Source organism: Erithacus rubecula (genome assembly GCF_903797595.1).
Source record: "Erithacus rubecula genome assembly, chromosome: 2".
Classification (NCBI taxonomy): Eukaryota; Metazoa; Chordata; class Aves; order Passeriformes; family Muscicapidae; genus Erithacus; species Erithacus rubecula.
The window spans coordinates 9423522-9450098 of NC_136685.1; the positions used below are offsets into that span (position 1 = coordinate 9423522).

Below are 26577 nucleotides of genomic sequence, written 5' to 3' on the forward strand. Positions count from 1 at the left end.
TCCCCGCCCGGTGCCGCTCGGTGCCGCTCGGAGCGCGGCTCCGGCACCAAGTTCGGGAGCGGGGCGAGCGGAGCATCCCCGGCGGGCCGGGCCGGGGCGATGCTGGGGCCGGCGGCGGGGGAGCTGCCGGGCCGGCTGCTGGCGCTGGGCGCGGGGGAGCTGCCGGGCCGGCTGCTGGCGCTGCTCTGGCCGGCGCTGGTGCTGGCGGCGGCCGCGGCCGCGCTGCTCGTCCTGCGGGGGCTGCGGGACCGAGCGGCCGCGCCGGGACCCCCCCGCCGCCGCGCCGCCGGGGAGGCGCAGGAGGAGGAGGAGGAAGAGGAGGAGGAGGAGGAGGAGGATGGCCCCGCGGGGGCCGGCGGCCGGGCGGCCGGGGCGCTGCCGGCGCGGCAGCCACAGGAACAAAGGCGCACGGCACAGGTAAGCGTACCGGGGGTGTCGCGCCCGGCGCTCCCCGGGACGGGACGAGCATCCTTCCCTCTTTCCTTCCCGGCGCCTTTTCAGGGCACAGAACAGCTTCTGCGTCCCACCGGGCTGCTGCCATCCCACCTCGCCCTGTCTCATCCCATCTCATCCCGTCCCGCACCTCTCGGTGCGATTTAGGGGCCCGGGGGCTCGGCACTCCCCGCGGAACCCGTGATGTGCCATCAAGATGACGGTGCAAGGCAGCGGGCTGCCGAGCACCTGGAGGGGGGTGCTGGCACTGGCCTTTCGTCCGCCGTTTTGTCTGACAGCATAACTCCATATCCTCCTTGCAGGGAATTAAGAAAACTCCAGTTAATGTCCATCATATTAAGAAGGAATATAAAGTAATAATACCCATACCACGCTGTTAATACAATGACTAATTATGTGTATTTACTCCGAACCAAAGCTCTGATGCTATTGCATTAATACATGGCTGTGAGCTGATGATCATGGCCACCCTGTTGAATACACGCTGTGAGTTTGATCTGATGCACAGTGTTGAAGTTTCTGCATGACGTTGTCATGACTCTGTTGCTTTGACACGCTGTAAGCTGTCAGTAGCAGAAAATCTCAGTGTAAATCACAGAAAACAATTTCACCAAGGCACTGCAATGTGGAAAATAAAGCTCTCAGAATAACTTACCAAACATAAGTATGTACTTAAAATTAATATATTGAGCTTTTTTAACATTATAATCTGTTACTATTGTCTCCTACATCTCATTTCTGAGCAAGACAAAATGAATTTGCAGGATTTTTAAAGTTTGCTATGAAATGAGTGCTTTCGTTCCTCAGGAGCAGAAATGTGTCAGGCTTTCCATTGTAACACTAGTTTTGCTAGTTTGCAAGGGTATATTATTTTGTCATGGAAGCTTTAGCTTTTAGTTGTATTATAGCTATCTTTTAATCAACTATTGCATTTTAGGGCATTTTTTCTTTCATCAGTCAGAGCAGAATCTTGACCTGGCAGCATATGTAATCCTGAATTAGGAAAGAACAACTAAATCTAAAAACAATCTGAACAGAGCTGCCAGTGTCAAGGGGTGAAGAGGGATTTCAGTAACAATTTTATTGTACCTTTATAATCATCAATAGTAGATAACTTGAGTTGCCTGCAGAACCAATGAAAATTTTCCAGAGCCACCAATATGGGAGGCAGCGTGGGATAGAAAGGGGAGACACCCACTTTAATCTGTTACTCTTATCTCCTAGGTCTCATTTCTGAGGCAGACAAACAAAATGAATTTGCAGGGATCTTTTAAGTGTGTTTTATAAAATATGTGGTTCTGTTCTTCATGAACAGGAATGTGTCAGAGACAGTCCAGGTGCTGTGATGGTGGCGGGGTTATTAGCTCAAGCTGAAGCCACTAATTTGGATATTTCTAATCAGGGATGCTACATCTCACAGGCCTAAGTAACAGAAACCAAAGAAGAGGAGGGATAAATTAAAGGGATAGATTTGTTTACAGTCATGTGCAGTTTCTGCCATTAATCTCATCTTTTCCAGTGCTGTGCAATTCCTGCTTTTTAGGGACTGGGCTCTAGCAGTTGCATTTACACAGTAGCATCATCCTCTATATAAGACCCACTGATTATCGTGCAGAGCATGGAAAACAGGTCCTGAGGAGGTGGAGGATGAGAAGAGGATGATCAAGAAAAATAACTTAAAAGATCCTAAAGATAGATAATCCTGAGAAAACATCTTGCATACTGAAATGAAAAACGAAGGCTTGTCCTCCCGTGACAGTGCCTTTTCCTTTCTCTGTTTGTCTCTTCTGTTTTCTTTTCCCCACCCTGCCTTCTCCACTGCTCCTTGTCATTTCCCATCAGATTCTCTCTGTCTTTGAAACATCATATCCTCGAGGCAAAAACTTTATCTCCTTACTTAGTGTAAAACGCTGCACTGCTTTGGCACTGAGCTGCTGCGAGGATGCCAGAACAGCCAAACACCTTTGATATGCTGAAATTTGCATATGAAAATTTCCAGCAAAGCAGCAGCAGAGGTGTCATTAATAACAAAGCCTCCCATTCATAGGCACAGCCAGTGTGTTAAGATGAGGTGTGCAGGTATTACAGAATAGGAGCCCCTCTCTGCTGCCTGCTGAGGTATGAAAAAACCAAGACACAAATTGCCTCCAGTGCTCAGGTGTGTTGATACATCCCAGCAGCCAAACATCTGCATATCCTGGAGTGGTGGATAAGTCAAGATCTTAATTAAGAGAACCTAGGTGGTTAATTGTTTTTTCAGTTTGGGAATGCATGTTTGCCAGTGATTCCCACTTGCTGCCCCATGGGTGGGCTGTCAGGTTGCCTTCCCATGAAATCTGCTCTCTCTTGAGTGCAGGTTGATGTAGGACTGATCTTCCTTTTGTGTGTCACTGCTCCCCATAGCAATAGGCAGCCAGAAACTCTCCAGGAGCCCCAGTGCCCTGCTGGACCCAGACTGAGTGGCTTCAACAGCCCATGTGATACAATTCTGTTGAAACAAACTTTCATAGAATCATAGAATGGTTTGGGTTGGAAGGGGACCTTGAAGATAATCCTGTTCCAACTCCCTTGCTGTGGGCAGGGACACCTTGCACTAAACCAGGTTGCTCAAAGTTCCATCCAGTCTGTCCTTGAACACCTCCAGAGATGGGGCACCCTCTGGGCAACCTGGTCCAGTGCCTCAGCATCCTCATGGTAAAGAACCTCCTGATACCTAATCTAAACCTCCTCTCTTTTAGTTTGAACTCATTCCCCCTTGTCTTCTTACTAAATGCTCTTATCAATAGTTTTTCCCTATCTCTCCTTGAAGTTCCCTTTAGGTACTGGAAGGCCTCAGTTGATCACTGTAGTGGTGCCCCCACCAAGACCCCAAAACCACTTGCTCCCCCCTCCTGCTTCCCAGCTTTCCCCCACCCAACTGCAGTGGGATGGATTGAGACTTGGAGGCACAAAAGGTAAAGATCACAAACTGAGATAACATCAATTTAGTGGAAACAGCAACAAGATAAGAAAAAAACAGGAACAGGAATAATACTAATGAGGGTATGAGAAAAGAAATTGTTCACACAGAAACCCCTTAACAATAGACAATACCAGACTGGAAGGAACCTCTTCTCCCCAAAAGAGAGTCCCTTTCTCTGGCCCCCCATGGCAATGACTTTAAGGTGGGAGTTCCAGGTCCTGGCCAGACTCCCTCATAATTTCTGCAAAAAACTAACCCTGTCCTGTCCAGAGCCATGACAGTCACCCTGAAGTCTTCTCTTTTGCAGGATGAACAACCCCAATTGCCCCAGCTTTCCCTCACAGCAGAGGTGCTCCATCCCTCTGATAAACCTGGTGTCCTCCTCTGGATTATTCCAGCAGGTCCTTGCTGCTGGGACCCAGAGCTGGGTGCAGCTCTGCAGGTGGGGTCTGACCAGGGCAGAGGAGAGGGCAGAATCCCCCCTCACCTGGTGCTGTGGGTGCAGCCCAGGGCACTTTTGGCTTTCTGGGCTGTGAGGGCACATGGCCAGGTCATGTCCAGCCTCTGACCCACCACTTTGTTCCAATGGATACATGACTTCCACACAATCATACAAGCACAATTTGAATGTGATCTCCTGTATAGAACACAACAAGTTGCACTCTGTCTGTTGTCACACAGCCAAACACACACCAAAAATCCCTCTGGAAATTATGCTGAGAGTGTTTAGTCTTTTCCAGGATTGCCTTTTCCCTACTTTTGGGAAATTGCTAATGATACTTGCTGGAAGCCAACGGATCTGAACAGGACAGTTGTTGAGTTGGGAGGGTTTGTGTTTAGTCAGAATTTTTGGGTTGTTCTTCAGATTGGTCAGTCGTAAAGAAGAGCTTTTTTCACAAATGCAGTGACATCATCTTCCTTAAGCAGCTTCTAAAAATGTGTTCTATCTGATACATTCCAAAATAAAGCTTTCTGCTTTTCTAAAGTGTCTGTATAAACAGGAGATACTTTTTGCTTCTTGCAGGATTGCTTAATAGTACCAGAACTACAGATCCATCCCTTCAGCTCCAGAGTTTTGAAGAGACTTTTTCTTTTACCTTTTCAGGTTACACAGTATTTTTCATGCCAGTCCAACACAGTTGCACAATTACTTTTATACAGCTATCTTGAATGAGAATTTATTTTAAAAGTATCCTGGAAGGTGTTGGGAGTTTGGTAATTGCCTCCTTAAAATGGAGCCTTTATTCCTTGTTAAGATGGTGCTCTAATTAATCAGAATAGAAGATCCCAGGAAACTGATTTGTTCATCCCTCCTCACAACAGTAGTTTTAATCTATTCATGCTGCAGAAACTCGTTGCCCAGATATGTTTTTTCCCCCTGATGGTGAGAGCAGCTGAGCTGAGGCAGGTACATGTCAGGTCCTTGTGTTTATGGCTGCTGTGTATTCTTGTATTCCCAGGGAAGGCTGGCCAGTAAGAGGCCATGTCATGTAGGCAGCATCATCTTAAGGATATTTCCCTAAATGTTCTCAATTGCTTTTGGATATGAATGGCTACATATGCAGTCCTGGCTCTCACTCCTTGTCATCAGCCTGTGTTTGTGCTCAAAGGGTCCCTATGGGCAATTTCATCCTTGGGAATTTGTGCAGATAAATGGGTTTTCCATGCTGATGGCCTAGATCCTTTTCCACAAGGTTCTTGGAGCATCCATTCCATGGGAGAACTGCCCCTTTCTTTCCTATGTTAGATGCCTTGAGGGAAAGGGAAAATTTCACATATCCCTGGTGTGTAGTTCTCATATAATTCTGTTCATTGCATGTGTTTCCCATGTAATTTTCCTTTCTAACAGACTCTTCTTTCCTACTGGGAGCACATTTGTCTGAAGTAACTTTGCCAGAGAAAACTTTGCATTGCCACAAATCAATAATAGCTACAAACAACAAGAATACTAGTACTTACAGTATTGATCAAAAACCAGGATTGTGCTCTCTTGTCCCTCCCCTTTGTAGATATGTCTCTGTAGTGTTGTGAGCAGCCACGTCCCAAAGAAATTCCTTTATGTCCTTCTGCCATGCATGGAGAGACACCCAGTTTTCTTTGCTAACAAAGCCAACATTTTTTTTTTGGCTTTCCATTGTCACCTGAGCAGAAATTGCCATTGTGTTATCCTTTTTCTAGCTGTTAGAATTGCCTAATTTTCTCCGAAGCTGGTACTTTCCTGTTTCTCTGATGGCCTCTGCCTAAACCCCATTCTTTTTCCTCTGACAAATGTAAGGCTTGTCTTTTCCCATTCCCCTGGCTCCCATTGGTTTAGGGAACAGGTCTCCCAGAGCAAAGTCCATCATCAGGACAAGACCATGTGGCAAAGGCAGACTGGCCAGGATCTCTGCTTCCATTTATGAAGCTGTGAATCAGAATTAATGGAACCCAGCACGGCTTAATTTCCCAGTTTGTCTCGCCGAGTGCTCGCTGTCTGTGGATGCAGAAGTGCAAGCCCTGTCTGGCTGCAGCAGCAGCACTTGTTGGGTTTGCTCACCCTGTGCCCAGCCCCTGCCTCTGTGCACAGATGAGAACCCACCTGCAGAGAGCCAACAGTGAGCTGCCAGTGGTGCTGCAAATAATCTGACTCAGCATGGAGTGTAGGGAGCAAGGACTGGATCTTCCAGAGGATGCTGAGAGGGATGAAGACTTCCTGCTCACTTTTCAGCTTGTTGAAGATCTACTGAGAAAGCTGGAAAGTGCAGTCATACCTTGTCCAGTTGTAACAGAGCATGTTTAAGGGAGAGAGCATGTTTAATTTATTGCCCTGCTTAGAAAGTCCTTTTCTTTTTGTTCTTCTACCCCTTCCCTTACAATTTAATTTAGTGCAAGTTGGTGTTACTTTTTTCATAACCAGTATTGCCTTTTGGCCTAAATCCACCACATTTTTCTAGTGTTGTAACATAAAGTGAAAAAAAACTCCAGTTTTTTTCCACTGGAAATGAGCACTAAGAAACAATTTAATTCAAGCACTTCTTAAATCTGGAAATGGTTTTGTGTTCACAGACCCCCTGCCAGAATGGGGTAGTTTTGCTCCCTTTCATTTCCAGTGTCCAACCCACTTAATTTGAGTTTTCTGAAAGTGGTAGCTGAGAACAATTTTCTGAATCTTTATTCATGTTCTTAAATGAATTCCCTAACTTCCAATGTGTGAAGCATATAATAGCTCCCTTTGGGTTTCATAGGCTGAATTTATTTTGTCCTAGTATCCCTCTACTGGGCAAACCTTTCCATGCCTTCCTAAGGAAGGCAATTTTTCCAAGTGGGACAAAGGGCAGTTAGTGAACCTGAAGCTGATATTCACATAATTTTTAATTAATCCTCTAACCATTTGGTGGCACTGAGATGTGAAAGCAGGCTGTCCTGATCTGATGGACCCTTACAAAGGTGTTGGGTTTTATAAAAATGACTAGTCTAACAAAACTATTGAAATGCATAAAGGTAAATCTCTAGTCTTTGAATACAAGGTTTATATACTAAACTTAGTATTTTTTAGCACTTGGAAATGTATCACTTTGACTCCTTTCTCTGTGACTTTGTGTAAAACTATATTAACAGCATAAAATAAATTAAACACTAGCTCAAGAGAATTAGAAATTGCTAGTTTCAGAACAATCATCAGAAATACAACCTCAAGTTACATAAAAAAGGGAAAAAAAGGCAGGGGGTGGGGGGGGAAATCCTGTTCCACTGGGTCACGAACCAAATGGCCATGAACTAAAAATAATCTTTCTATTGTTCCACAGAATGTGAGTAGAAATTAATATGCTAAGTCTGATTCCACTAAAAGTCCTGTTTCTGTTTCTCTGCATATATTTGATGTATTTGGAATTGCACTTAAGACTTAATATAGTCATTTAATGTGGTGGATTTAGATGCGTTTTCCCTCTACAAAACTACTTTTTTCATTAAGAAAAAAATTCCCCCTACAATATTAATTTCTCTTTTGATTCCATTAGGTAAAATGAAATAAAATAATGAAAATTCCTTTTGCCTTTCCATAGTGGCCAAATGGCACGATAAAGAGGCATGACTAATCCCCTACCCTAAGGGCTTCAAAAGGGAGAATAGGGTAGGGTGGGGTTCCTCAGCCACACAGCCAGCTTACTGCCTGAAAAAGGGTTGGATAAGGGCAGGATTTAATACAAAAGGTCAGGCTAACATAATACATTTCCACTGAAAGGAAGCAGAACTCAGTAAAAATTCTTGGTGATGAAAGAAAGGGAGTTGCTGGTATTACTGAAGGATGGCAGAGAAGCAAGAGACATTTCAGGTTTGGAAGAAGAGCATCACCACAGTGGTGGGATGTTTGCTGAGCATCAGTCAGTGGCCAGCTTTGGTATTTTTTTGCACTCAGCTGCTCGTTAGGAAGGATGCAACAAGGTTCAGGAGTCCCAGGTGGGCACTTAGGGCTGAATAGCCACTCAGTCATCATGAAGACCCCTGGGACATAGTAAATAGACTGACATAGTAAATGACTGCCAGCAGTTTATATTTAACCTCCTAGTCACGGATGCAGACAGAGGGGGATGTTTGTCTAGCAGGTGAAATATCATTTAAGCAGCAAATGTCTGGTAAAAGTATGCAGCAGTCAGGTGAGCAAAACACTAAAACAAAGAGCTGCAATTTTCCAGCTCCTTGCTTACTGTCATTTACATGGAGAGAAGGTCCAGGAATGTGATCCTGCTCCAGCTGAGACAAGTCTGTCGGAGCCAATATAGTTTTCATCTTTAATCCTCTGTTGCACTCAGCATTTTCCTTCTGGAGTTCTCCTTGCCTGTGTGAGGGCTCTGTTCAGCCTCGGGCTGTGCTCGCTTACGCCAGCCTGGGGAAGGGAGGCAGTTTCATGTCCTTAATCCTGACATTTCCTTGTCTCTGCCTGTAGTCCCTCTTGCTTGCAGAAGCATCTTGATATAAAGAGAGGCCAGCAGGAGCTGGGATGTCTCTTATCCTCTTATCTGTGTGTGTCTGAAAGAAGGCAAAAAATCATCATCCTCTTTGCATCCTAAGCTGGTGTTGCAGTTTCTGTGCCCATGGTGGCAGTCGTGCTCAAAGTGCCTTCACTTGGGAGGTCCATTTGCAAAGCCTTTAGAAAACAGTGAAGATTTCATTATGAAAACTGGGAAATCACCAGGGTGTGATGACATCAGGAAGGAATATTCCACTTACATGTTGTTTGGCTTCCCCCAGTTATCTCTTCTTGCATTCACCTGATAAAATTCAGTTCTCCTGGAGTTCTCTGTCATATAATGGAAAGTCACTCCCTTAAGATTCTATATTGAATAGGAATTCTAGTCCACTGAGACAAGATCTGTTTGTGTTTTCACACATTTAAATATACAGAAACATATTCTGAGAAAGAAAGAATAGTATAAGCTCAAGACTTGCCATACCCACATGGTTCAAATTTTCACCAAAATGCCCCTGTTTTTGTATTTTATATCCTACCTTTTATGTGAGAGGCTGCTTCCCTCCCTGCTGCAGGTAGAGCAGGGTTTTTCCCTTGAGCAGAGCAGGAGATGGAAAATGGTTTGCTTTGTGGTGGGGTTTATGGAGTGCCTCTAGTAAATGAACCTGAGAGTCTTAGAAGAGAGTGCCCATGGGAAAAAACAAGACAGCCTTGCTAGCTCCTAACAAATGTTGCTGGGTTTTAACAGAGAAGTAATTATTTTACTAATGTTCAGAATAATATAGTTGTAAACTATATATATTGTTTGCATATGACAGCCGAGGGAGATGGAGGAGATTTTGGCTTAAGCTTATAATGTGAAACTGGTGGAATTACTGATTTAACAGGCAGGGGTTTGCCTCCTGCTACTGTCATGTTTTACTGGAAGACCCAGAATCAGTATTGTCTGTGCAAAGTCAACAAGGTTTTAGGGTTTCCTCTCCTAATAACTGTGGAACTTGGGACAAACACCAGCCTGCTGGGCCCATGCCCACCATGGGCCATTCCACTGGTCTGGAATTCCAAGGAAACACCTCCAGGGATTATGCATTTGCAAGCATACAAGTGCCTGTCTTGCACTTCAAAGCAGACCTCTCTGAGATTTGTGAAAAATAGCTCTAAAATCCCCAAAATATCAAAGAGGCAGGAGGCAGCATCAGCTGGCTTCCCTTCCCCAGGAGGACTGGGCCCCTGAGTTCAGCAGGGATCAGATGGGTTTTGCTCCAGGCAGGGCTGCCCCAGGCAGAGGATGGATCAGGGATTGGGGTGACAGCCTGAGTCAGGGTCCCTTCTGGGAGATGTGGGCTCAGCTAGGCAGCCCAGCAGGTCTGATGGGCTGAAGGAAGCCTGGACTGTGCTGAAGAGCAGCTCCTTGCACAAGGAGAACAACCTGGCTAAGCCAGAGAAGTGCCACACATCCTGCAATGAGCTGCTGTGTGTGTCAGGGAAACAGAGGCAAGGAAGGAGCCTTGTGGAAGGACCTGCAGCCTTGCCTGGGTGCTGCTGGCTCTGCAGAGTGTGCCCTTGCTGGCACAGCCCTTGCTGTCTCAGTTGCAGATTTACACCCTCCAATCCCTGTAACTGCTGGATGGAAATCACCAGGGAATTCTGAGACAGCTGATATTAATCAAACTGTAATTTGAAAAGTCCTTACACATTTATTGTTTCCTTTACAGGACCTAGGTAGGATAAAATCTATTCTTTTAGTTGGTCAGATAGACTTGAGAGGGAACATAAGGTCCACCCCAACTGGTAAACAAGAATTAAAATAAGCCCTCTCATGTCTATGTTGTTTCTTTAAGCCAGGTTTACCCTATTTGGAAAACAACTTTGATCCTAGACAAATCTTATGATAAACCACAAATATGTCTGCTTTGGAATAAATCTTTGTGAAGTTTCTGGATTTACATTCATAAAGGCTTAGCATACACTAATTAATTTGGAATAAATTACTCCAGTTGGAACAAGGCCACAAATTTTAGCCCAGATTTGTACAGGGGGTTGCTTAGCTGTATCTTTCAGACTATTGCATGCATTATGGGAGGATATTCAAATAAACATATTTACACATACACACACATATGCATATATATGCATTATAATGCATTTTTTTATTGCCTACCTCCTAGGTTCCAGTGAATGGCCATCTTATCACATCAGTCAACATCAGAGAAAAAAAGCTCCTCAAGGTACCATCAAGCATTTTAGAGTTTACATATTATTTTTCAAAAGACAGTTTTAAGAATGTTCATTTTTTTAAGGAATGTTCTTCCTTGGTTTGCTGCACTTAAGAGGTGATGCAGGAATGTAAGACTGTGTAATTTCCTGGCACAGCCACACTGCAGTGTTTGTCACTGCCTCCACAAGGGGGATGCTCTCATCATCCAAGCCCAGAACCAGGTGCTGGAATCTCCTGTATTTCCATTCCAGCTCTGACAGGGACATTTCCTTGGGTCTGTTTAAGGGTTTTGCCTTGGGCACTGAGCACTTGTGCTGGTGTGGAGGAAGAGGCTAATGCTTTAAAGGGCTTCCAAGTCTTTACAACAAGTTCCAAGTTGCCCAGACAAGCTGTGTCTTCCCCATCCCTGGAAGTGTTCAAGGCCAGGCTGGATGCAGCTTTGAGCAGGATAGTGGAAGGTGTCCCTGCCCATGGCAGAGGGTTGGAACTGGGAAATCTTTAAGGTCTCTTCCAAACCACTCTGTGATTCTAAGTGAGCAGCAGCCCCTGAGCCTGGGCAGGGAATTGTATTTATGGCAGGAGTTTGCCACCTTGGAAAAGTCAAGAACCACTGCTTAAACTAGAACATTCAGAATTTATAGTTTAAGGTTAGTGCTATGGTTTCATCAAGCTGTATGAAAATGGCCTCAGCTACTCCTGTGCCCTTTTAGTGCAAACTACAGATACCTTCATTAAAAACAGGCTGTTCCATGGTTTGAAGGGGGAAGGGGGAGACACTGGGGTTTTTGTTAAGCATTGGCAGGGTCCTAACTCTTGGTTATAGCATTCCTGATTTGAAAGGGGACAAATACTGTAGACTTCCCTCCTTCAGAGGAAGAACATTAGAACTTAGGAACAATGAATGCAAATCTTACTATAGAGCAAGTATCTGAATTAAAATGTGAACTTTCTAAACTAGCAGATAACTTAAGACTTTAGGTCCAAAGCAGTAGAGTTTATTGACTTGGAATTTGCAATAAAATTTGCTCAGAAAGACTTTTGCACACACTTAAAAGACTCCAGCAACTCCCTATTCTGAGTATCATGGGCTGTCTCCATTTTGCAGCTACTGCCCTGACTCTTTGTTTCTTCCAGATGAAACATAACAAATATTGTTCTATCTTCTATCTCCTCTCTGCTGTAGCCTAAGAAGAAGAGGAAAACCCAGTGCTCAGACAAAGAGGTGCCAAAAGATCTGCTTTCTGTGGAAAAAGACAAACTGCAAGAGGAAGAAGGTAACAGAAGATCTGATTGTCCTGTTATCTGATGCACATTACCAAATAATAACATGTGATGAAATATGTCAAAAGGGAGGCTTTCTCTACTATTGTAGAGTTCTGTGTTAGTGGAGAAAGGTGCCAGTTTGAGAGTTATTTCTATCATCTGCTCCTTCCTACATGTAGCTATGTGGACAGGTGCTGTTGTGATCTGGTTTAATTATAGAGGAGTAAATAAAAAATAACTGTCTGGGAATAAAATGAACTGAATTCTGGAAGATTTGAATATACCCAAAAAACGTGATTCAAACCAAACGAGCTTAGAAGTTGATATAAAAAAGTCAATATATTTTATTTAATAGTAAAAGAGGCAAAGAGAAAGAAGGAGAAAAGAAAGTAAGAAAAATAGAAAAAGAGGTGAGGGGACAGTGAGAGTGACAAAGATTAGAAACGTGTCACCCCTCGGTGGGTTCCAACAATGCCTTGTTGCTTCCCTCCAGCTGGTCTTGGTGGTGAGGGTCTCCTGTCTAAAGGTACAGAATGCCATGGATTAATCTACATTGGGACAGGGGGAATGCCCATGTGCCTCCCCTGAGGGGGCAGCTTTGACCCTGCCCCTTGCCACACTGTGGATCTCTTGCATCTCCTGCAGTGCTCTGGGGCAGGATCTGGGTGATCCTTTGGGAGAGACCTTTGCTGGGCCATGACACCTCTCTGCTGTCTTTCACATGGATGTCCCTCAGATGTGGCTTTCCTGGGGTGAAGGGGTCCCACAGCTGAGCTGGTCTGCAAAGCAGAGGATGGATGGGCACTCACTGCCTCACACCCAAAACCTTTCCTCCTCCCCCTCTGGAGCAGGGTCTGTGCCAGCCTGGCAGCAGATAAACCTAGAAGGAGGTGCTGGGCTGTGAGTGCCCTTCCAGATGCTTTGAACAACAACCCAAGTTGCCTTAGGCAGTTTAACTCACAGTTCAGGTTTTCAGGCAGGAGGCTCATCCAGGGTGAGCTTTGGTGGTGCATCTTCATTATGCACTTTTTCTATAATTTGCAGAAGTCCCTTATAAAGATGTTTAAGCCATAAATCATACAATTTCAGTCTCTGACAGGGCCATGTGCTTTCCTGCCACACTCCCCAGGTCCTGGCCGTGTTCACAGGGGGCAAGTGTGCAGGTGAGGAAGGATGCTGCAGTGGCAGAGGCTCAGTGGCCAGCAGGGTCATTCTTCACCCTCTCCCCCAGTCCTGTGGCCTCTGCCCTGCTGATGCACACATGGAGCAGCACATTGCTGTGCCATGGCTGAGGCTGGTAAAGGTCTGGGGCAATTCACAGCTACCTTGTAGCACTCCTGTGAGCAGAGCCAAGACCTTGGCTTGCAAGCAGACCTGCAGAGAAATCAGGCAGAGGCCAGCAGGGCTCAGGCAGCTGGAATTTCACTGGAAAATACATTGCATCCCATGAGCGAGCCCCTCTCTGCTCCCCCCACCAAGGGTTACATTGAAAACAACAAATTCTAAGCTTTTCTGGGCTTAAGAGATTACAATGTGATTAGTGTGGTGGTGAGAGCAAGAGAAGCCCTCGCTGCTGCTGGACCAGAATCCTTCCTGGGGCCGTGAGGCTGCTGGGGCAGAAGGGGACACAGCAGACATTCTTCAAATGGATCTGTAATTTTTTGAATGGATGAGCCAGCTGAACTGTTTCATGTGTTTTTTGGGGATGCTTCATGTGTTCTTCAGGGATGCTTCAGAGAAAAGAAGTGTCTTGATCAGCTTCAGGGGCTGTGTTTTTTCCTTCATTAACTATTTTTGCCAGCACCTCCTCTGACTTCTTGGGTTATGGAGAGCATGGACAGAGGCAGGATGTGGCCCCAGGGTGTGAATGAATGTGTGTATAAACCAACTGAGTGGGAGAGGGTGTCCACGCTGCAGAACAAGCATGGAACAAGGAACCCAGTAAATTGAAGCCTTATTTAATGGCTAGGATTTCCATTAACTTCTCCCCACTGTCAGACATATAAGGTGGTTGATGCTCTGCTGTGACCTCTCCCCTAAGGGAATGGCTGTCACATCAGGCTGGCACACAGGGCAGAAGAATATGTGCAGTTATGTGAGCCAGGACACAACAGGCAGGTCTGTGACGGGGATTTCTTATGTAACACATCCCTGCAGAGGAAGCAAAGGCTTCCCAGAGGGGACATTCTGCACACAGGGGACATTATGCACGAGATCTGATGCCTCTTTTACAGCCAGCATCAGAAACTTTCAGATGGCTATTTACCTTGGTTCTAAGCAGTAAAGGCAAAAAAAAAAAAGTTCTTTGATAGCTTAAAAATGACCTTTGCTCTGTGTTGCAGGAGTTTGGCAGACCAAGATCAGCAGCCGTGAAAAGAGACACTTAAGGAAGGAAAGGCTGAAACAAAAAGGTAAATGTACAGACTTAATTCACACACCTGATCTGGCTGGGTTTGTTACCCCTCCCCACACCCCAGTATCTTTCTGTTTGCCCTATTCATAATTTGGCAGCAAAATCCATGCACTTACTGAGGCTATTTACTTAAGAAAAAAAAGCTTTGGGAGCTTTTACTTGGGAACTTGCCTTTTACTCCATGCTCTCATTAAAACAGCAGAGCACACAGCATTACCCACAGGACTTGGAAAGCAGATGTCTGTTAGATAGTAGATCTGCTAAAGGCTTGATGTCACATGGGCTTCTTCCTTTTGCAGGGCTTAACAGAAGTTTTTTGATAATAGGAGTATAAAACCACACACATTTTGCTCAATTCCAAACAGGTTCTTTAGTCCAGAATTGCCCAGATTAAAGAACTATAACAGGAATATACTTTTATCCTAATGAGATAGAATGAAGCAACACTTTGTGCTCAAGCCACATTTTTCCTCTGGGAATTTCAAGGTGTCTGCCATGCACTTATGCTTACATTCATTTCTGCTAATCATGTTATATGCAATAACCACTATAAGAAAGCCAGTCATGGAATTAAGACATTTGGAAGTATTTTCCCTATCTATGACAAAATTATCAAAACAACCTTTGGGTTTATAATATGAGAGTTATGTAGAAGCTAAGATAGGAGTGTGGATATTGGAGAGATGTAGCTGGACTGAGAGATGTAGCTGGATGTATGTATGAGTTAGTGCATTGTCTGCAATAAGGCTCTTAAAGTGCTCTCAGATGCTCTATTAAAATTGAAGGGTAAGGAACAGGAAATTTCAATAGAAAAATATACAGACACCTTGGGACCACTTTATCTATCATTTGGATTATATAGAGCTAAATATCAAGAGTATATATTTTTAACTAAGGGTCCTGAAAGGCTAGATGTGCTTAGGTCTCCACTTTCTCTCCAGCAAAGTGAATGGGTCCACGTTTCTTTCTTCATGTAAGTTGACCTGTTGTCATCAGTGGTGCCAGCTCCATATGCAGAACCCCACAGGGTGTAACCCTAAGGTGATGCAGGTGTTAAGGGCTTTGCTGCCCCAGGATAGGGAGCTCAGTTCACCAAGTCTCATTTGAAGCATCAGAAGTCTTTGGTGCAATCCTGCATCCTGGGCTGTGCAGAATGCTGAACCCCATGATCATGTTAGCATGGGCACTTACAGAGTAGTGAGATCTGATTTTCTAGGAAGAAGCCCTAACCCTGCTGAGGGCTGGCTGCTGTCCCCTGGCAGGGGACAAACAGCAGCATCAGCATTAAGGTATGTGCAGGTGGAGTTGAGGCCAGCAGTGGTCTTGTCCTCACCAGAGCTCCAGAAAATGCTTTGCTATTCTGAAGGCTGGAGTCATAAAATGCTTAAAGATCCTTTAGAATAAAAACGTTGGAGATAACCGTCATTTTTTAAAATATTCATATTTAAAATATGATTTCTCTAGCAGCCTTGAACTAGCAACACCCAAGAGGTTTGCATTCCTTTTTTCTTGGAGGTCCAGCTGTTCTCTTTCTCTCCCTGCACTGCTCTCCCCAGCAGGACTCTGGAGCCCTGAGCCTCCCCTCCAGGGAGGGATGCCCAAGGCTGCTGTGGTGCAGTCCTTCTCACATTGGCCTTCCTGTTTTCCACTTCAATGTCTCCTCCCAGGAGCTCTGCTTCACTGCCATCATAGCTGTAAATAATTTCAGCAGGAAATAGTCTGATGGGTTTAGGTCAGGCTTTGCTCTGTTGTCTCTCCTATACAAACTCTTCCTTGCAATTAAAAATAATGATGATCCTGTGGTGATGTTTATTCCTGAGAAGATCCCAGCAGAGCGTCCCTGGGCAGCTCAGGGCTTGAGCCAGCCTTTGACTGGGATGAGAAGGGAGCAGTGTGGCCACTCACAGGGGACACCAGTGGTGGTGGAAGAGGTGCTTTCTGTGCCAAGGCAGAGCTGAAGGGCTCAGGAACCCTGCGGGAAGAACCAGCACCCTCCAGACCAGAAGATGATGTTTTCTCCAATGTAGGTGAGTGTTGACATACAAATACTGCTGAGGGCAATCTTCACAAATTGCTGTTTCCTCATGAGAGTGGGGCCCCACTGACATTCATCCTGCACACACAGTATTGTCCACCCCCCTTGGACCCTGCTAGGTGTCATTTATTTCCCAGCCATGTGAAAAGAGGGGTCCTTATGGCAGAAATTCCTTGTGTTGTAGACTACCTGCTGGCCTGGTTTGAAGGTCAGTTATCTGCCAATAAAGGCAGAAGCTTCTCTTTGAAATGGAGAATGTAAACCCCCTTCCTCCAAATTATTATTATAATTTTGAAATTAAGGGGCTCTCAGGCAAAGATATGGGAATTAGGAATAACAATTCTTTACTAGGAAAATTAAACTAGAAATGCAGTATTACAAAGAACAATCCCAAAACACTGACAGAGTCAGAATCCAAGCTGGCACAGTCAGTCAGTCAGGGTGTTGGCAGCAGTCCCATTCCATGGTGGCTGCATCCTCCTGCAGTGGCAGATGTGGTTCAGCTGGAGCAGTGCTCCTGTAGAAGGTGCAGTTTCCTCTGAAGGTCCAGGGATGATGTGGAAAGGTCCAGCTTTCCTCTGGAATCCAGTGGAAAGACAGCAACTTGCTGTCTAAAATCTCAGTTTTTATCTGGGTAGGAAAGGCTTGGCTCCTCCCCTGGCTGGAGCATCTCCCAGTGGGATGATGTAATTTTATCAGTCATGCACTGGGACTCAATGGGCCATTAACAGCAGATGATATCTCCTGGAGGGAGAATGGGCTGTGGAAAAGTTAAAGATGATTGCCCCAGCTGGTTTAAAGATGGCCCATTAGCAGATAATATGTGCCATGGAGATCAGGGTCACTGCCCCACCCAGCTCCAACAGATGGTGACAGAATACACATTGCTGGCCACATCCTGTATTGCAACCCAAGAGACCTGATGGGTACAAGTTGTTTTCTACCCATAGGTATTATTTGTGTCCTTTACAGCCAAAGCCTTGCCTTCTGAGGATGCTCAGACACGGTCAGAGTTAGGCTGCAGGGTATATCCATGTATTTCAAACCAGGAAAAGGCAAGGGATTCCTAAATCAAAAGCATTTGATTTTGACTACATTCTCAGTGATCAATTGAGCATGGTGGCTGAATTGAATGGTATATAAGGCCACATGACGATTCACCTTCAGCAGCAGTAATCTCATACTCTAATGATTCAGAAAATGCTCTTAGGTTTCCCACATGTGAGTTGTTTTCTCTGCTAAAGTCCCTTTCTTGCAAAGTAGAGGATTGATGGGAGGACATTAGTACCATTTTTACTCTAATGCTTTCAAAAGGCCAAATTCCAATATATGATGACAACTTCTGCCAGTAGTGCATAAAGAGGGCATCAGTTCAGAAGTCCAGAGAAGTGCCATGCTGGTGTGACATGCACATTGGCAGTCTGAAAAAGTGTACATGGTGATGGGGCTGGACTCTCTCTGCCCATAAAGGTGATTTCTCTTTGCTTGATGCTTGTCCAGCAACAGAAATGGACAGCAGTGGATGCAGGCTTGGAATGAAGAGAACATGGAAGGGCTGTAATGAGCTTGGGAGCATGAGGCAGAAACTGTGAACATGACATCAGATTTTGGGTTACTGTTTGTTTGCATTTTAAATGCAGGAACATGGGATATTGCAGATGTAAAATCCTGTCCTGTGACCTTTGGGACATTGTCAGATCTCTCCAGGGATTTAGGTGAGTGTCCTCTTGTTGTACTTGTATTTGGATGCTTCCATCCCTTTCTTAGCTGCCTGGCTAAAAAGGGCTCTCATTGATTGTGGGGCTTTTGATCACACATGGGTCTTCTCCCCTGGAGCCACATCTCATCAGTCACTCCCCATGGCAGAGCTTGCTTGCATCTGCAATCCAGCACAGCATGTTTTAGGGAGCAACATCAGAACCTTTTATTGAGTGCTTTCCAAACTCATGTATTCCTCTTGGAATAAATAATAAAAAAAAATTGCCTCCCCTGCAGATTCTTTCTGTTAGGTTGACTCACAGAGAAGGTTTCTGTTGTGCTCTGATAACTAACAAATTCTGAGAATTTCAGACTTAGGGAGGGAGTGAATGTGCAGCTTGGAAAGGCTGTGTTAGAGCCTGCCTAGCCAGCAGATTCTCATCCAGCACAGTGAGGGATTCTCTGCTGGAGCCTGTCCATGTGTGGCCTTGAGAAGGATGAAGCATCTCCTCATTTTACATTGATTTAAGACTAATTTCTGGCTTTCATTTTTCATCTTTGCAGCTGTCAATCTTCACTGATTGATTGCAGGTGCCCCTGGTGCATACATTCCCTGCCCACCAGAAACTCAAATTTGACTGAAAGTTTAGGTGGATGATGAATGCAAAGTCTGGTCCTGAATCTTTAAGAGATGCTAAAGACAAGCATGGTTACATATAGATATCTGTGCACTAAACAGTGTGTGTGACGTTAGCCAGAATGCTGAAATCAGCTTCTGAAGCCAGATAAGGCAATTAATATAACACCTGCCATATTTAACCATCTGTTTTCTGACACTTTGTCAGTGGATTCAAGCAGTTCCTAATGAATAAGTACTCAAAAAGGAGAAATATATTTTAATATCTGCCTTTATGCAGCAAAAAAAACTGATACACAACTGCATAAACCTCAGAGTTCATTAGATGAAAGGAACAAAGGAAAAGTCAGAGATGTGGAAAAAAACACCTGACTTATGAAAGATGTGAAGAACACTCTAGTTTGTTATTTACAGGCCTTAGAATGGAGCTCAGGGGAGTCATTCAGGGAGGCATGTGAACCCTACTGGTTGCTTTAGTTAGTGGAAGTAATCATCAAAACAACTTTTTCCTCCAGCAGCTCTCTCACCTGTGCTCTTTCATGGAGCAATTAATTTGGTAATTATGGATTTCTATTAGCTTGAGCACAAGACTTCTCACAGAAGGAGCTGGGAGCTGGAGCTGAACACTCTGGATGTGGCCTTTGCTCTGCAGGAACTGCAGCTCCCTCCTTAGGTCCCCAACAGAGATGTGGCAGAAGTTTAAATTTCTGAATGTTATTAGTGTAGCCATTCCTGGGAGAGTTATTTTTAATAACTTATGCATGTAGTGTCCTCGTCCAGCCTTTGTTAATAAATCCACTGTGATGAGAAGCATAGATTAATGTGTCTTAAATTACATAACATCCAGGCATCGTGACAGAGTGAGCTGACAGAGGCATGATTAATTGGTTTTAATAATGTGAATATACCTATGTGATTATCTTTTAGGTTTGGGATTTGGGCTTTTTTTTTTTAGTTTAATTTTTTAATGAAGATGCTTTCCTATGTGCAGATAACGTGAAGAGTAAATCATCTGAGGACAGTCCTTCCAGATGCTGCTGGCATGGCAGCTCGACTTTCCTCCCAGCAGATGATGCATGGCAGGGCCAGGGTATGTCTCTTTGCCCTTTTTCTGTAAACAGGAACTCTCTTCAGTCCATTCCCTAAGCCTCAGACATCAGGGTTCACTCCCCATGTGGCTCATGTGCTGGTCAGGGCGAAATCCTTTGTGGGTCTGGTTTTGAGCAGGTGCCCAGAGCTGCTGTGAGCTCAGTCAGGGCAGCAGTTGTCCTTGAGAAGGGCAAGAAAGTGCATTTTATATATGTTTTCCTTCAAAGATAAACAAACAATGCAGTAGGTACAGGCCATTTTGGTGGGTACATCCTGGTGCAAAGTGCAAGAGAGCTGCAGGGTGCTGTGTGCAGGCTCCTGTCCTCTCTCCAGCAGCTGCACTGCTATCAGCTGTGGGCAGATAAGGAACAGGGCAAGCACAGGGTGATCCCTCCCCACACCCTGCAGACAGCAGATCAGGGACTTCCTGAGCCAGAGGCAGCAGGATGGGCTCTGTGTTTCAGAAAGCCCCACGTGTTAGCAGCCAGCTCAGATTACTGGATTTGTGAGGCCAGTTCAAAGCTGTGTTTGGCTCTCATAACTGTGCTTCCCTCCCTTCCATCGTGGTGTGGGAAGCTGGAGCTGAGTGTGCCTTTTCCAGGCACAGTGGGGTGGTTGGGGGAGAGCCATGGCAGGACAGGGTGCTTTTAAAGCTCCCTGTACCTCTGCCAGAACTTTAAATTTCCTTGGAAATACCCTGAATCCAGATGCAGAATGCAACTCCAGTGCACTGTGGCAATCAGGGTTTCAGTCATTTTGGGACTGGTAATAGGTGGGTTTTTTAGTTTAAAAGAAAGACAAGCATGGGTCCTGAGTGGCTGGAATTTGGCATGAACAGTGTGGGTATTAGATGACCTTTTCTCTTGGCCTTTTGGTCAGGATTGAGTGGAGTATTTATATATACCCCTGTCATTGGGAGGCCTTTCCCTGCTCTTGCAGGAATGATGGCTGATGAGCTGAGCAAACCTCTTTGTGCTCTAGCAGCTCTGATTGCTTAACTGCAGGAGAACCCAGAGGGCTGGAATGCATTAAGGAGAAAAGATTGTGGTTGTCTTGCTTTTCTGCCCAGTGGTAACTGAAGCTCTGCAGCAGATGCATCACTTTAGCCGTGATTTTATAAATAGCACAGTTTGCTTTAAAAAGAATAAAAACAAAACCCCCAACCCTGAGCCTTCCAGTCCCTTGGTACTGTGTTTCTTTACCCCTGCATTGCTGCACAGGGTGGCTGGTCCTTTCCAGCTTTGGCCCACGGGGGATGGAGGGAGGCAGCGTGGGCAGCTCTTCAGCAGCGCTCCCTTGCACTGCATTTAGCACACATCACACTTGGCGCACTCTGGCCTTGATCTGCACTTGCAAAGCCAAGCAGAGCTCTGATTTTGGAGTTCCATATCAGTCTGAGAGTAGAATGATAGGAGCAAATTCAGCAGCTTGCTTCTGCAAACATGAGAGCAGAAGTCTTTAGAGGATTCTGTTTTACAGCTTGCTTTTTTGTCCTGGTATTTTTTTTTTTCCTTTGAATCATCAGTCTTGATACTGATGCAGGGGAGGGGTGTGTCAGGAACATGTATTCCCTGAATTTAGATGAGGTAATGGCTGGCATTAAGGTCGGTGCTGCAGGCAAAATGAGCTCTTAGACAGTTAAACATGGCCTGTTAGCTCCTGCAGGCTTGGGAGCTAAAAAAAAACAATTAAAAATGCCATTCATGGCCTAAATATGAGCTGGGGTCATTTTATCAAATGCAGAGCAGCACATGTAATGAGTGTCTTTGTTCTGTGCTGGGCTGGTACAGCTGAAGGGGCTGGGTGCTGGACTCCTGCCTCTGCCTGGCTGGTGGAGCTGCTCCCTGCTCCACACTGGGTTATCTTTTTGTGAAGTACCAGCAATAATAACACCCTCACTTACAAAAGGCTTGAGATTTAAGTGTTGGCACAACTGAAAGCATATATACATAGAGAGGGAGTTAGTGGTAAAGGGAACTGAGCAGTCACTTTCAAAATATTTAGAAGAGTCTCAATCAGGCTGGTTTCCAAACAACACACTCCTGGCTTGACATTCATTAATGATACAGGCTGCTGATGGTTAATTCTTAATTACTGTCATATCTGGAGTCCTGTGTCCATTTCTGGGCTCCCCAGCACAAGACAGTCAGGGATATTCTGGAGAAGGTCCAACCATGGGTGTGTATGGGCACCTGATGGGGTCACTGCCTATGGCTGGCCCAGAGAGTGGGGAACAGGCAAATGGGTAAGAAGTGAATTTCCACTTATCCATAAATGAAAGCTTTTTTTTTAATGGTGAGTGGTCAGGCAACAGAACAGTTTGCCCAGAGTGGTTGCAGACTCTCCACCCTTCAAATTATTCAAAACTCTGCTGCATTCCTGAGAAACCTGCTGTAGCTGAGCCCTCTGTGAGCCATGAGGTGGGACTAGACAATCTCCAGAGGCCACTTCCAACCTCAATGATTCTGAAATACTCATTCTGTCATCAGTCATTGTCTCTGCACATTCAAACAGTTAGTCCTTAGGAATCTAAGCCTTTGTTAGGTGGAGCACTCAGTGTCCTGGAGTTGAAGGCACATGGTCAGCACTGATGGCAGCAGTCCCACCAGCAGCCTGAGGTGGCCAGGACTCTGCCATGAGGGAAGGGGCCCCCAAACTGAGAAGCTTTGTTTATCTTCTTTTTTCCCTAGTCATCCTTTGTGTTTGCATACTTTCTATTCCTGTTACAGAGAGAAAGAAAGGGGAGTAAACATCTTTGGGTCCTGACATAAGTCACTTTATTTTTGTGCCCAGGAAATGCTCTGCTTTCACCAGGTGCCTTTCTTGCTTCTTCTGCAGGGTTGTTCTTGATCCTCCTGCTCTGGCTTGGAAAATTTACTTGCATGTGCTTCCTAACACTCCCTTTGTGTACCCATGTCACACATCTGCCACTGCCCCTTGGTGACATTTATGTACTTCAGCTTTGCAGTCCCACAGAATGCACCACAAGCTATGGCTGGTTTTGCTGTTATAAAACATGTAACCCACACAGTGTGGCCAGCTGGGCTGTTTTGGAGCACTTGTGTCTGGTTCCAAGGCAAGGGAATACTAATTTTATCCCATGCATCTGACTCCAAGTGCAGCAGACCTGTGCTTTGGCAACAGTGCAGTGCAATCTCAGAAAATCCACAGTTTGCAAATGCAACATCTCATGACCATGAGAGTCACTTTTTATCTGTCTTGGCATCCTCCCAATGAATCCTTCTTGATTGCCAAAGCAAATTTTCCCCATAACTTAAAAAAAACCTCCCACATCTCCTGACTCCCAACCTTCCTTCTGTTCCAGAGTTAAAATCAATTTCAATTCCTTTGTTTTATGGGAATCGGCAGCTTTTTTCCACTAAAAGAAGTCTTCAGCTTAGGGTTTATTTGATATTTTGCCTCTACTGAATTATGCTGAAGGAAGGTGCCAAATAAGGGATTCTTTCATCCAGCTATTGACCTGTAACACAGAAATTCAAGCTTTAGGATGGAAACTATCTACCTATTTCAAGTGAATGCATTGCACTTAGTCTACAAGTGATGTCTTGGCAGGGATTTGGGTTAGGGCTGTGTTCATAACACAGTAAACTACCCTTTGCAAAGGGATGGGTTTTCTACAGCAGCCACAGAAAAGCTCAGAGCCATGGACAATATGCAGCCTACTGAAGGGTTTGCCCTGCCAGATGAACCTCCTTTAGGTTCCTGCTGCCCATATTTTGGGACATCCTGCCAAGAGAGATGCTGATAAATTAGAATCCAAATGTACAACCCCGCATTAGAAAATTTTAAATCCCCCTCTTGGTGACACAGACTGAGTTTTGCTGCAGTATTTAGCAGTTTCGTTTTCCAGGCCAGATAATTAGGTTCAGCCTGTGCAGCACTGTACTCCACCCTATCTATCAGCAGGCACAGAGAACTTGCTGGCTGTCCCCTCTGACCAGATCCTGCTGCTTTGGGGCCCTGTTTGCCTGGTCCCCAAAATCCCCAGGGCTCAGCTCTCTGCTCCCCATCCTCTCCTTGTTGCACAGGAAACCAAGGGTGTTCAGGTACTTGGTGCTGGGATGGACTTTCTGCCTGCAGAGGTGCTGGCTGCCTCTCTGATTTCTGAAGACACCTTCAAAGTTGTGCTTTTCAGGATTTGAAAGTGTTTTCATTTCATGGGGTACATGGAATCCACCTTGGCCTTGAGATGCACTCTGCAAATGTTTGCTGCCAACAGAAAAGTACAGCTTTGTCTGGGTGGAGTTTTCTGGAGGACTGGTGTGGGTTGCAAGCAAGAACTTAGTTGGAAAATGACATTTAACAGCATTGCTTTTGTACAAATGAACAGCAGGAATTGCCAGGATGTTCATCTGTGTTGGAACTGAGAGAGGTATCACCTCTGTCAGGGCTAAACCCACATGGGGAGCAGGGGGACACACTGCTGCAAGGCATGTTCCTTTCATTGTTTATGTTCACAGGAATTACTGGTCAGTTTTAGCCTGTGAGAGAATTGATGATCCAAGGAGAATCAGATTTAAAAATACTAGAGCATATTCAAAGTTTAAAGACAATGTGGGAGATGTCACTGTAGAAGGGAAATATGCTACACAACAGGAGAGATTTTAAGTCAGAGCTTTGGGATAAGTACATTTAATCAGAGCTTTGGGATAAGTTCATTTAATCCGATTTCCCATCAAATCCAGCAAATTGTAAAGAATCTTATATTGCCCTTAATTTTAGTCTGAGTTGATTTTAAACACCCCTGGGACACAATATTTTGGGAAGGGTAATTCTGAGATGAGGCAGAGTCACCACTGTCTGGCCAAGTTTAATGCCCACATGTGACAAGGGTGAAGCCCATTGCTGGCAGTTTGCCATCAAAACTATTTTCATGTTTAGAAGTATATACATAAATGCACTTTTTGTGATATCAGAAGTTAAAAAGGTGAAAACAACAGTTGTGGCTTTCCATGTGTTAAGTTATGGTCAGTTTTGCTTGCACACCCATGAGAACATCCATCAGCAGAGATGCTGCCTTGCAGCTCAGGAGACTGAATTATGTTTTGTACTGGAATTTTGCTGGGTAATGCATTCAAAATTAGCTGCTCCTTTCCCTTTTGAAGAAGAAAGACATATTGTCTATATAGAGAACATGGATTTTAAACTGAGAAACTTGAACAATGTTTATAATCATGTTTATAACATTTGGCAGAAAACTGGTCAGAGCAACTTTTTGGAAACAGTTTTCTTTTATCATTCCCAGCATGCTTTTGGTTTTGGCCCAGCTTCAAGTAGAAGTTTTTCCATCCAGCTAGGGACTTTGTTTTTTTTTTTTTTTTTAAGAGAAGTAATCAGCTAAGAGTTGTTATTATTATATGTTGTGTTTTTAAAGTCGTTCTTCCTGTTAGGATAAGACTTAAGATTGTTACATTCAAATTGTTTAAAAATAATCAAGTAGTCCTTTCAACACCCCATGCTGATTTATCTGCTTTTTTTTGCACCTCATTTAGTTTGGGTAAAGGAATTAAACTGGTCTGTTTTGCCTTCTTGACTGAGGACAGTTTGCCAATGCTTTGTGGAGAGGCAGCTGAGGGCTTACAGCCAGATTTTCAAAGGTACCAGATGCTGAAAGATAGAGAAACCTAAAAGATTTTGAAAAGTTTTTTTGCCCAGTTCCCATGAAATGATCAGAATTAATGCAGAGTAAGTGTTACCTATTTCATGCCTATTTAGAGTTGTATCTTAAAGAGGTTTTGAAATCAGTGCTGGGATAGTGCCTTTCTGGCTTACATTCAAGAAAAGAAAATAGAAAAAGAAGTTGAGAATGCACTTGGTTCTGTTTTTTGTAAGAAAGAAAACACCAATGAGAGCAATAATGAATGCACAAATCCTTTGTTAATATTACTCTTCCATATGAATAATTGCCCAGAGGATTGTGTGTTTCAGTGAATGGAAGAGCCTGCTGTGTCTGCCAGTGTTTCTGGATATGCCTCAATCCTTCTTAATAAAATTAAAAGGAAATATTTGACAAGCCATGCTGTTAGTTTTGTAAAGCTTGTTTTCCTGAAGTGCAGGCTGGAAGGGCTTTTGTTTTTGTATGTGCTTTCCTGCCCTTTTTTAGTTTTTCTCCTGTCCTGAAGAGTGCTGTCACTAATTGGGAATTGGCAGCCAATGTATATGTCTTAATACATTTAAAAATAAATTTGTAAATGTTTTAACACATTTAAGACATGCATACATGCACATTCAAATATCACATCGGCAAGCAAGAAAACATCAGGTACTTTTGCAGCATTTGTGCTACTCCTGTGAGGCTGGGAAGCAGCATGGATTTGAGCATAACTCATTTGTATGCTTGCCCTCATAGGTGACCCTTCAGTGATTGACCTGGACTCTGACTGGAAGGCTCCCACGGAGGAGTGGGGAAACTGGACTGGAGACGAGGAGCATCAGGCGAGGGATGAGAAGAAGGTGAGGCAGTGCTGTTTATGGCCAAGGAGACCTGGTCCACAGGGGTCAGCCTCATCCATTGGGGTCTCCAGTCCAGCCTGGAGCCAGGCTCTTTCCATTGTGGGGGCTGTCTCATGATGGGACAAAGTGTTTGGCACGGTCCCTGCCTGACCTGTCTGAGATAGCTGGAGCTGGGGAACACATTTGCAGGAGGCATGAGATAGGCTGGGGGAGCTGGCTGGTTCTGGGAGTTCATCACCCCTCTGGTGTCACTGTCCTAAGCAGCAAACCCTGGGTATTTGCACCCTACTGCTGCTGACCTTCTCAAATACCCAGGCCTTCAAAGAGCTGTGGAGTCCAGAGCTGACACAGCCTTCACAGCATCTCAGGCAGCCAGGACATATTTAA

General features: G+C 44.7%; 1 protein-coding gene across 1 annotated transcript; it reads left to right on the top strand.

Annotated features, from left to right (window-relative positions):
- LOC306798310 (uncharacterized protein) lies at nucleotides 1-26577 on the top strand (the record flags this gene model as incomplete). The annotated part of the gene is made up of 9 exons (XM_079298287.1): nucleotides 1-417; nucleotides 10532-10591; nucleotides 11765-11855; nucleotides 14187-14255; nucleotides 16081-16284; nucleotides 17933-18007; nucleotides 19619-19717; nucleotides 26087-26190; nucleotides 26506-26577. The coding sequence occupies exons 1-9, from the start codon at nucleotides 100-102 to the stop codon at nucleotides 26575-26577; spliced, it is 1092 nt and encodes a 363-aa protein (XP_079154413.1). The 5' UTR covers nucleotides 1-99.